Source organism: Centrocercus urophasianus, unplaced genomic scaffold (assembly GCF_019232065.1).
Source record: "Centrocercus urophasianus isolate 14NV4802_14NV808 unplaced genomic scaffold, USGS_Curo_1.0 seq_13, whole genome shotgun sequence".
Taxonomy (NCBI): Eukaryota; Metazoa; Chordata; class Aves; order Galliformes; family Phasianidae; genus Centrocercus; species Centrocercus urophasianus.
Genome location: NW_024884475.1, coordinates 22,146,676 through 22,157,769, shown reverse-complemented (window position 1 = coordinate 22,157,769; position 11,094 = coordinate 22,146,676). Strand labels below are relative to the sequence as shown.

Sequence of the window (11,094 nt, the reverse complement as noted above, 5' to 3'; positions counted from 1 at the left end):
TGTGATGGATGCAAAACATAAGCGTGCCAAGACCCACGGTTCCAAATCCTACCACCGTTCCTATTTTCTCCGTGCTCACACAGCGCGGGTGGCAGTTTGCGCTGAGGCACAGGCACGACATGCCACAGCCACGTTCCTCTGTTGCAGTCGCACAAAACGAGTGTCACGTTAACAGCCTGACAGCGAAGATGCGGCTTCAGCCAGAGACGCCTGCAACTGGGAGCTTCTTTTCACCAACCCACGCAGGCAGAGAGCTTCAGTTCGCACAGATTCGGGGCTGTCAAACTGCGGCATGGCGAGCTGTGATAAAAACACAGAGCTGGAAGAGAAGCCCCGGTGATCTCTCAGAGGGCCGGCCCGGCACCGTGCCCCACGTAACTGTCAGGACACATAACCTCAGGAGCCGATCCGCAGCCCCACCGCCTTCCCCTCAGCTCCAAGGCCGAGCCCCGCGGGCAGGACGGGGCCACCCCCGAGCGCGGGCAGCGGCCCAAGGCTCGGCACGTTCCATTCCCCTGGCATCGCAGGGGGGTGCGCTCCGTAACCCCTGCACTCGTCGGAGAAAGGGACGCGAAGCGGCTCGTTGCGCCGCTGCTTGCTTGGGCGAAGCGAGCCGTGCGACGGTCGACCCCGCGGGGGCGGCAGACGGCGGTGGGGGGACCGAAGGGAGAGGAGGAGGGGGGAAGCGGGGCGGAGTTAGTAGGTTCCGGAGGGGCCGGCGGGTGAGCCGCGCCAGCGTCGCGGCTGTCGGAAAGGAGCGGCGGCGCGAGCAGAGGGAGGCGCGAGCCCTGTGCCTCCGGGGCCGCAGTCCCGCCGCCGAGCGCAGCCCGGGCCCCGGCTCTCGCCGCGGCGCTCCGACGGGCGGCGAGGACGGGGGCAGGTGCAGCGCGGCCGTGCCACCGCCCAACGCTCCGCGGCGATGCCGGCGGTGCAGAAAACGGTGTCGGAGATCCGCTCCCGCGCGGAGGGTAAGTGCTACCCGGCGCCCGCCTTCCGCCGGCCGCAGGGAGGGAGTGCGCTCGGCTCGCCGGGGTTGCGGCCGCCTGGAGCCGGGATTGGGCGGCGGAGGCGGGCGGCAGCAGCCGCTGCTACAACCGCGGCGTGCCCGGGGCCGCCCAGCTGTGGCGGTGGTCGCGGGCCGCGGCCGAGCAGCGAGCGCTAGGGCGCGGTGCTGCCGCTGTGCTTTCCGGGCGGTGTCGCGTTGTGTGCCTGTCATTATCTGCCTCCGGCGGAGCTGCCTGCGTGACCGCGGGGAGCGCGGCGTGCTCCGTGCCTCGCTGCGCTGCCGGGCACCGCGCTTCTGTCCTGGGGTTCAGTGGGGACGCCTTCGTTATGGGCAGTATCTGTGTGTCCGCCGATCGTCGGAGATAACCGCTTCCACTGCGAGTGTGAAATAATAGCGCCGAAGCAGCAGCGCGTTGGGGCAGCTGATGCTTTGCTGTGGCTGCGAGTAATGACAACACAGTCACCGCAGTGATCCGTACCTCCTGAGGCAGGTGTGCTGCCCTTAGTCCTGGGGCTGTGTTCGAGTCAATTGAAGATAAATCAGGCCACTGCACCTGGTGCAGGCCGTGAGGGGAAGGGGAAGTAGCATCTTTCTCCCTGCATCTTCCTTCCTTCTTCCAAGCAGATTACTTCTTTTTGTTTGATTTTGTGTTTGTGCGCCCCAGCAAGCGTGTGAAGAATAAATATTGGAAATAGGCTGTTACCTTCTCGATCTTTTCTGTTTCAACCATCCTGTGTGCCTTTCTCATGTATGCTTCTCAGGGAGAACCTGCTTTTGTCTGTAGGAGCTTACCTCTTACTTCCTAAGCAGTGTGAGCTGACCAAGAGAGCAGAACAATGTAGCCTTCTGAGAAGCAGTGAAGAAGATGTATGCCTCCGGGGGCACTTCAGAAATGTGCTTACAGAGTGGCCGTGGTGCTGTACCCACAGTAATTAGAAGATGCGTACAGTGAGAATGGCAAAGCATCCACTCAGCGCTGAATTTCAGTCAATTGTTTTTCCACTGAGAGCTTAGAATCAGCATTCCCAGTTTATTTGTGTTTGCTTTAAGGTGGCAAAACTACAGCAGTTTAAGGATTATTGAGTGACCAACTGTGGTCCCTAAAAGCAAGTGTTTTTCTAAGAAGTACGGGTGCAGTGAAAGGGAAAAAAAAATGCTGCTTATTGGAATATTGTTCATGGTTGGGTGACTGCAAGACAGCTGAATACAGGGATAGCTTTCTCCAAAATACCTTTGTTTGGTCTGTAAATATGTATGGCATTTCTTTTAAGAAACAGAGCTTTTGGAAGAAGGTGTGTTGGCTTTTCGTCATAGCATTACTATGTTGTTCTGTGCATTAATGTATGTTCTATTATTCAAGGAAAGATCATGTAAAAATGATGATTGACATTTAAAATCTGTGCTTCTGATCTGAGATTAATGTGAACTTTACTAGTTCATTTTGTTTCTATTAAGTTCATTCACAGTGTCAGTGGATCTTTTAGTTTCTTTTTTCCTTCTTTTCCAGACTTGGTGAACTTGGACTGTGTTGCTGGTGTTTGTAAACAGTGCTGCATAGGGAAATGTTACTATTTCTTAAGAGTATCCAGAGTTCTACAGTGTGAGTGTCATCCTTGGCTCTTGAAAGTGACATAAAGTAGCCGTACAGTCCTGGCTGTGGCCATGGCAGGAGTCTTTTAGATAAGCATTGTGCAGAGTATTGGTAAGACTGTCTTCTGAGATCTACCCCAAAGCCTTACCTGCAGCAAGTAGGAAGTGCTTGGTTAATGACAGAATTCTGTGCGTTCTGCTAATACTGCAATCACAAAGAGCAGTTTTCATAAGTGCTGTTACAGCACAGGCCATTCCTTAGAATAGCCACAGACTCGAGGGGATGTGATAGACAAGCTAATATTACTCCCTTTGTTCTAGAATTTCTTTGTTGTATGTTTTGGGTTAAAACCTCATTTTCCTCTCCTGTCGCTGCAGCAAGTAATTTCTGCCTCAGAGACTTTTTCCGTGGATCATGAGTTACCTTATCAGTCTGGACTGCCTTGACATCTTCTCAGAACTGAGCTCACTCTGGCATAAAGAGATAGTAATACTGCTATTAGAAAAAATTGGCTGCTGTGCTCAGATGAAAAGAACTCAGGCCTGTCAGAATAATGAACGTGTGTCATTCACAGTCACGGAAGATGTAATGCTCCAGTCTGTACATTACTACAAAATAAAAATTACAGGCATTTTAACATCTGTAAGACAACATGTAATTTGCATAGAGAGCAGAATTTGGTTAAAACACAGCTAATATTTTGATGGTATTCTTCCAGACCTCTGCAGTATCTTGTGCTCTTTGTGACTAATAAACAGGCATGCTTACAGTCTTTTCTGTAATAAATTTTGTTTCTAGTGTCCCCTCTTGTAAAGAAAACCTGGATTCACATTAGGCAGTGCTGCAGTTGTGCAGAATTGGTTTGTGTACCAATGAAGTCTTGCTCAAGACCTAGAAGATCGGGTCCTCCTAAACACGTTGTAGAGATTTCCTAAGTTGCTTTTCACTACCAATAACCTTAACTCAGAATCTTAGCTGGGCTTCGGGTGTTTGGTACTACAGAAATAACATCTGTGTCTTGTATTCTGTGGTTGCAAAACACGTGGGGAAATCTTTGAGAGTACTTACAGTCATGCAGTTAATATATGCATCTGTTAAATAATATGAAATGGAATAATACAGAGCATATATTAATGTATATACATATATATTAATGTATATGTACGCTCTGGGAGAGTGGGGTTGGTATTGACAGTTTTTATTAGGTGTCTCTAAGCTTCTGAAAATATGAGTGTTGCTCCAAAAGTAATGCCTCCTATTTTATTATGTTGGCCCACGGTGTCAGAGGCAAATGGTGGTGGTGTGGCAGTACAGGTTGAACCTTTCTGCTAATATTTCATTACATTTTGTTCATGTGTGACAGATGGCAGCAAAGGAGCAGTCTGAAAAAAATAGCATCATACATGGAAGTGCATATGAAGCAAAGATGTTTCACTGCATTCCTCACATGGAGAAGATGGTGCCCACTGACATTCATTGACACTTGCTGAATGCTTATGGAGACCAGACATTGAACGTGAGCCCAGTGCGGTGAAGGGTGGTGTGTTTCAGCAATGGTGACGGTGACATGAAAGACGTCCTGGACGTCCATGCACAGCTGTCACACCACAAAATGAAGAGCATCTCAATTAGCTTATCTGCTTGAATCAGCAGGTTACCACCAGGGAGCTGTGTATGGAGCTGAGTATCAGCTGGTTGGAAATTATGATGGTAGTGTTGAAATACTGCAAGTTTGCATGAGGTGAGTCCTGTGAGTATTCACACAGGAACAGAGAGAACACTGCATGTAAATTTGTTAGTATCTGTTGAATCGATATAAGGCTAAAGGTGACAGTTTCCTGGAACTCATCATTACTGGTGACGAGATGTGGTGTCACCTCTAGGAGCCAAAGTCAAAATGGCACTCTGTGGAGAGGTGGCGTGAATTCTCCATCAAAGAAAATGTTCAAAACACAACCCTTATTGGATAAAGTTATGTGTGCTTTTAGGATAGGAAAGGATCTGGATTTCTTGGAACCCAGACAAAACATCTGATTGCTACATCATGCTGCTGACTGAGCTGAAAGATTGAACTTGCAGAGTCAGGCCAGAGAAGAAGACAACCTTTCCTTTGCAAAACAAAAAAATGCCAGGCCATATGCCAGTTTGAAGACCGTGGAGCATGTTGCAAGTTTTAGCTGGACTGTCCTACCACACTGCCATGCTGTCCAGTTTGATGCCTTCTGACTTCTATTTTTTGGGGCCAGTGAAACATCTTTTGTTGTGGGTAACATTTTTGTAGCAATTATGCTATCATAGCAATGGTGGAAACAGTGGATCTCCTCCACTGGTGCAAAGCACAGTGTACAGGTTCTTGTTCATTAATGGTGAGAATGCATAGCTAATAGTGGTGACTGTGTTGAAAAATAATGTTTTGTAGCTAAGAATTTGCTCTGTCAAATAGTGTTATTGTGCTCTTTGTATCTGTTGTAGTTTCCATGGAAATAAGAAGGAGGCATTACTTACAGAGCGATCTACATAGAAAGATTAATGCTTTCCTTTGTGCATTTCAGTGGACTCAGTGCACTTCAGTGGGCCAATTGTGGATTTCAGTGAACTCTCTCAGGTGACAAAGTACAGAAATTTTTGAGGTGCTGTTATGCTGTCTGCCAATAACATTAACAGCAATTTCATATTAGGAAAGGCCAGTTCCCCACATGAGATCTAGGTGAAGCTGAACTTGTGTAAGATGTGATGACATATGTATGAAAAGGACAATTATTTTGAATTTATGTGGTAGTCATCAGGTTGTTTTCAGTAATCTGTCCATTCTTGTGATACCTAGTATATCTTCAGGTGTTTCTACTTCTGTACTATGTGATTGTGTAGCATTTTAACAGACCTGATGCTCATTATTGGTACTTTTTCCTGAAAAGTGTGTTTTGCAGTCTATGTTGAGATTCCCAGTGGGTCAGAGTGGAAAATTTGGGTCCAGTTGCAGTGTAGGCTTGGCAGCCTCAGCAGCAATAGGTCAGAGCAATTGATTGCAATTGCAGTTCCCTTCTGTTCTTTGACTCCCCAGAGGTGCAGAGGCCAGGTTCTCAGTGTTAGTTCTCTTATCAAAGTTTTATTGTGGCACTGTGACACACTTTTTCAGTCTCACTGTCTGTCTTTGAACTGTGCTGTGTTCTTTGGAAATGTGAGCTCGAAATGTACTTGGCTACAGAATCAAGCTTTCAAAGCTTCAGAATGCCATACTTTGAGAATAAAATAATGTTATTAATCATTAAGTAAAGTGTATTAAAATAGTTCCTTTGATTTCAGCGAGTTGGTCGTTTATTTTTCCTTCCTTTTCTTTCCATGGCAGAATCTGTCTGTGTTTACCTTCCATCTATTTCTTCATTTATGTGAAGGAAAAATTGAAAGTACAAACTTTTTGTACAGAGTTTAGAATTTATTGTTGTTTTAACTGCTAATTTAGAGACTTTACTACCAAATCTGGTTTAGAAAGAGGCCCTGCAAATATGATGTAACAGAACGTAGTTGCCTATTCTGAAGTTTTGTTGGAAACAAAACATGGTCCTTAGTGGGTTCTCTTATTGGAGAAAGCTCAAGTTGATTGTTGGGCTTTTTTGTTGTTGTTTCAATGGTTATTTATTTGGATTTTGTTGTTGTTGAAGTTGTTGTCTTTTACTGGAAAAACTTAAAATATTTATTCCTTACAAAGTACACTTTTTACTATGAACTTATTTGAGGTGTTGCCTATACCCTGACAAAGGACAGCCATGGCTCCGTATTCTCAGAATTCCCAGCAACTGTCTCCAGTTTTTTCTTGCCTTTTCCCACTGTCATGTGTATTTTACTTCAGTTCCTTGAAAGAAAATCCTCAATCAAAATCTATTATTTAAGCAACCTTGAATGAAATTTATAGTTTTGTGTTTATTCATCAATAGCTTCCACATTCTGCGTTGTGCTAGCAAAAAAACTTTGGTGTGCAGAATAAGATAATAATTTTAGTTTATGCAGTAGTTTTGCACGCAAACTTTTTTATTGAGGTAATAATTACTTCCCTTTGATATTGAAGCACATTTTTATTGGTTTTGACGCTGTTGGGTCTTAAATTTAAATTTTAAAAAATCACAATATATTATCAGAAAATGTGGTTCTGAATATGAAATAGAAGTTTTAAAAAATGCCATTCCTGCATAATAAATCAAAGTGGTGACACACTGGAACAGGTTGCCCAAGGAGGTTGTGGATGCCCCATCCCTGGAGGCATTCAAGGCCAGGCTGGATGTGGCTCTGGGCAGCCTGGTCTGCTGATTTGTGACCCTGCACATAGCAGGGGGGGTTGAAACTAGGTGGTCATTGTGGTCCTTTTCAACGCAGACCATTCTATGATTCTATATGATTCTATGACTTGTTGGTATTTCCAGTTATTCTTTTAATAGGGCTGACTTGCAAATTTTTTCAAGTCAGATGCTTTTCTGTCAGTGGGGGCACATGAGAACTTGTGTCATAGAATCTGTCTGATAATTCTGTAGTTAAATAACAGTAGTGTTACAAGCTAACTATTGACAAAGAGGATGAGGAACCTTGTGGTGCTGTTTGCTCTTTCTCAGTGCCAGGTTTTACATAAAGCAGCGTCGTGTTTCCTGTTTGAAGTGTGATAATTGCTGCTTTGTTTTTGATCACTGTAAGTCTTCAAAATTATTACTGTATTATTACCTTAGTATTTGTTGTGTCCTTAGATAAGAGCCTATGTAGAGTGATGGTGCCTTTAATTTTAACCCCGGGACAGTACTTCTCTGAACCCTTAGCACGATGAACAAACAATGAACAAGTCAGTTGGTATCAGTTTTGACATCTGTAATGCAGCAATAATTGTGTATGTTTTTGAAAGGAGATTGGAGCAATTGCTTCATTTTAGGTTCTTACTCATATTCTTCACAGTATTTTTTTCATTATCAGATGTTTGTCACAGCTTTGGTACTTTGATGCTTTGATACTGACTGTGTGTTTTGTAATCTTTATCTTTCCTGTCTGGATTCCTGTCTGGTTTTTTATATACCTTCTTCACTATCAACTTGCTGAATATTTGGATCAGTGTTGTTATGCTGTCTCGGAACCTTTTAATGAATTACAGAAGAGCAGCCATCTTTAATTTTTGCTGGTTTGTTAACTGCATCTTTGAAAACCACTTTTGCTAAAATCGTAGCTGCTTTCACCAAGAATTGATCTGTTGGATGTTCTTCCCTTTGTTCTTGTGGTTACTTTCAGACAACGTTTTGAGATGGGCATCTGCGTATTTGATTAGTAGGCTGAGTTCATCATGCAAACTTTGAGGAAGAAATAAAGCACTTAGTGGCTTCCTTTTGACAAAGCAGTCAGCTTTTATGAAACTGCTGCATTGAGGCTTAGGCAGCAGCTGAGCTCTAACCCATAAATTTTGTTTTAAAATTTCATAGAAGTGTAGCTCTTAAAAGTCTGATGTGATTTATTGCAGTTAGACTCAGGTTTGTGAGTGTAGTTTGATCGATGTCCTACTTGGTATTTTAGTGCTTGACATTATCTGGGGCCAGTTGAATGCCAACAACTTGTTGCCAGGTTCTGTATTTACCTAATATAAATAAAACATACTGAAGATATGCAGTTCATATTTGAAAGAATGGCCGTGATTAAGTAGAGCTTTTTATGACTTAATATGTTTGTATTACATGAGTGTGGATGAGATGTGAAAGAAATTGAAAATGCTCATCATTTTCTGAAGATGCAGAATACAAACTAACTGTGGGAATGCAACAGATACGTGGTTGCAGTTAAAAAGGCTGCATCATGTAGAGAAATGCCCATTTACTCTCAAAGTTATAGTCACAGAGATTCAATATCTTGAGAAATTAGTGAAAAATTTCACCTACAAAGCATAATGTATAGACTTGGGGGGTGGCGGGGGGAGGGGGAACGTGGAGTCCTAGGCTTGGCCTGCATAGCATGCAGACTGAGTGTCCCTGAAGACATTTGGTGTGCAAACAGCACAGAAATGGTGCCTGTGGTGTTGTTTGCTGTACAGATATGCAGCAAGTCTTTGACTTCAGGCAGCTCTGAAAAGGAGCAGCTTCCTGGCAAGAAAAGCTTGCTGCATTTTTGATCTGCTAAAAGGCATCGCTTGCTAAGTCAGGCAAACAGCAGATGCATAGGGGCTGAAACCTGCATCTGCTAACACTTCATTCAAGTTCTTGGGCAGACAGTGAGAGCAAGAGGTGATGATAGCATTCCAAGAGGTGATGCGTTGTAAAAAGATGGCAGTGTGGAAGAGTAGGATGAAGCGGACCTTTGTCAAATGCTGAATTAGAATTTCAACACTTTTATTTTCTCTTTACATTCTTTTTCATAATCATATATGAAAGTACACCATTTCAAAGGGAATTGTGTTTTTCATTGCTTGGGAAACATTTAAATTAAGCATAGTTACCATTTTAGTCAGCATAGCAATGTTGACATTTAGTCAACATTGACTGCCCAGGGAGGTGGTGGAGTCACCGAGCCTGGGGGTGTTCAAGGAAAGGCTGGATGTTGTGTTGAGGAACATGGTTTAGTGGGATCTATTGGGAATAGGTGAACGGTTGGACTGGATGATCTTTTAGGTCTTTTCCAACCTTGGTGATTCTATGATTCTGTGATTCTATAATAACTTCAGTAATGTAGTTAAGAACTCTTAGATATTTATATATATACATATACATTTCTTAGATATTTATATATATATATATACACACACATTTATAGACACAAATGAGGAAGACAAACTATACTTTCTTGATACTTAGTTTTGTGTGGCAGTGCAGAATCTGTTTTCTGGTGAGTGTATTTCAGAGATCAGGCAGAGGCACGAATGAGATGAGTAACCATTAAGCTTTCAGTGCAGTCTAATATGCTTTTACTGAAGCTGCAGGCTGCAGAGAGCTACCTATGAGGCTCAGCACCTACTTCCAGAGGTTCCTTTTTAAGTTCAGATTGAGAAATGTGAATTCAAAGTAATAGAAAGGAAGGTAGTGAATGTTTATGATGCTCCTAAGCATCTTTTTCTGGCTTTTTATTTGAAGAACAAATAAATGCCTTAATACTGGTGTTTAAATGTCTATAGTTCCTTGGTGTTTTAAACAAACAGATATTACATTTAATGCCTGCTAACATTTGTATTACCTCTATCACTGTCAGGACTGCAGGTTTACACTTGCAAAAACTTTAAAACTAGCACTGTAAAAATAGAGCGGTGCGTTCTGCAAATGTGTGAACTCTTTCTTTGTTTCCTGGGCTTAGTCAAGCTGGAGTGCTACTTCTAAGAGAGTAGTTTCCAACTTTTTCTCCAGTGTTCTCTCTCAGTAGCTGTTTTTCCACATACATTCCTTTGTGGAGCAACTGGGAAGTGTTGTGTTCCTGGGACGAAGGTGTGCTTGCAGTGTGCTGGACCGAGATGGGAGTATAACCTGTGACTCAATGTGATGACTGAAAAGTTCATGTTCTTAGAGTTGTGCCTGTGTCAAGTCGTGTTACAGCTGTACGTGTTTATGGAGCTGTGTGCTGGAGTCCTGTACAGCTGGTTGGTTGTGTGACAGGGGTAGGGGTTGCCTTTCTAAGGGTCATTAACGATGGGAGAAGGAAATGGCTTGCTTAATCTGATGTATGCAATTGTGAGGTTCCTCCAGGCAAAGAGTGGTGTACAGGCCTCTTGTGTGGGCCAAATCTGTTAGGCTTGGCCAGAAGGGTGTTCTCAAAGTGTTTACTGAAGCTTGACTGCAGTTGTTGGATGTGTGCCTTTCACTGGAGAGCTGAAAGGAAGGAAGTTAATTCCAATGAGCGAACACAGTAGCGGGGATTTCCTGTGTAATAATATCAGGAACTTCAGGTCCCTGATACTGGTGGGAAAGTCTGGAGCAAGGATTTACCTGGGTGGAGGAGAATCAACTTCGGGAACACTTAACAGGAAATGCAGCAGTGCCCAGACTCTGCTTGGATGTTCAGATGTATCCATGGGCACTGAGGGAGCCGGCTGATCACACCAATATGCCTCCCCATTATCTATGAGACATTGTGCTGGTCTGAGGTGGTTCCTGAGGACTGGAAGAATGTAATTCCTTTAACTGTAGGATAAGCCGTGTTGGTTTTTTGCCTTTGTATAGGCTGTTGACGATGAATTTTCTCTGAGTATTTCTCAAAACAGATTATTTGTGCAAATAAGTAGAACAGGTAAGTCACTTTGATTTAAGATAGCTGTAATAGACATCTGCTTTTTGTATTTAATTTCATTTTTCAGACATACTCTTAGTGAACTGTTTTACTGCCATTGAGATTAATAGTAAAACTTTTCCAAGCTTCTGGTAGGAAGTTTACTTCTGTACCCTTACAGGAACTCTAATTGTTGCACTACCGTAGTTGTGAAACAGTTCAGTTTAAGAGAGGCACATAGGGGAAATGGTGCTATATGTTTATTGGGCGCAAAGCAGGAAAATGTATCAAG

General features: G+C 43.5%; 1 protein-coding gene across 2 annotated transcripts in view; it reads left to right on the top strand.

Moving 5' to 3' along the window:
* The first annotated feature begins 888 nt into the window (after positions 1–888).
* The window catches only part of ATP8A1 (ATPase phospholipid transporting 8A1), a 95,558-nt gene continuing 85,352 nt past the window's right edge, over positions 889–11,094 (top strand). For both annotated transcript variants that reach the window (XM_042812172.1, XM_042812171.1), the window contains exon 1: positions 889–968. In XM_042812172.1, the coding sequence (XP_042668106.1) occupies positions 920–968 (49 nt within the window). In that variant the 5' untranslated portion in view covers positions 889–919. The remainder of the gene's footprint in view (positions 969–11,094) is intronic.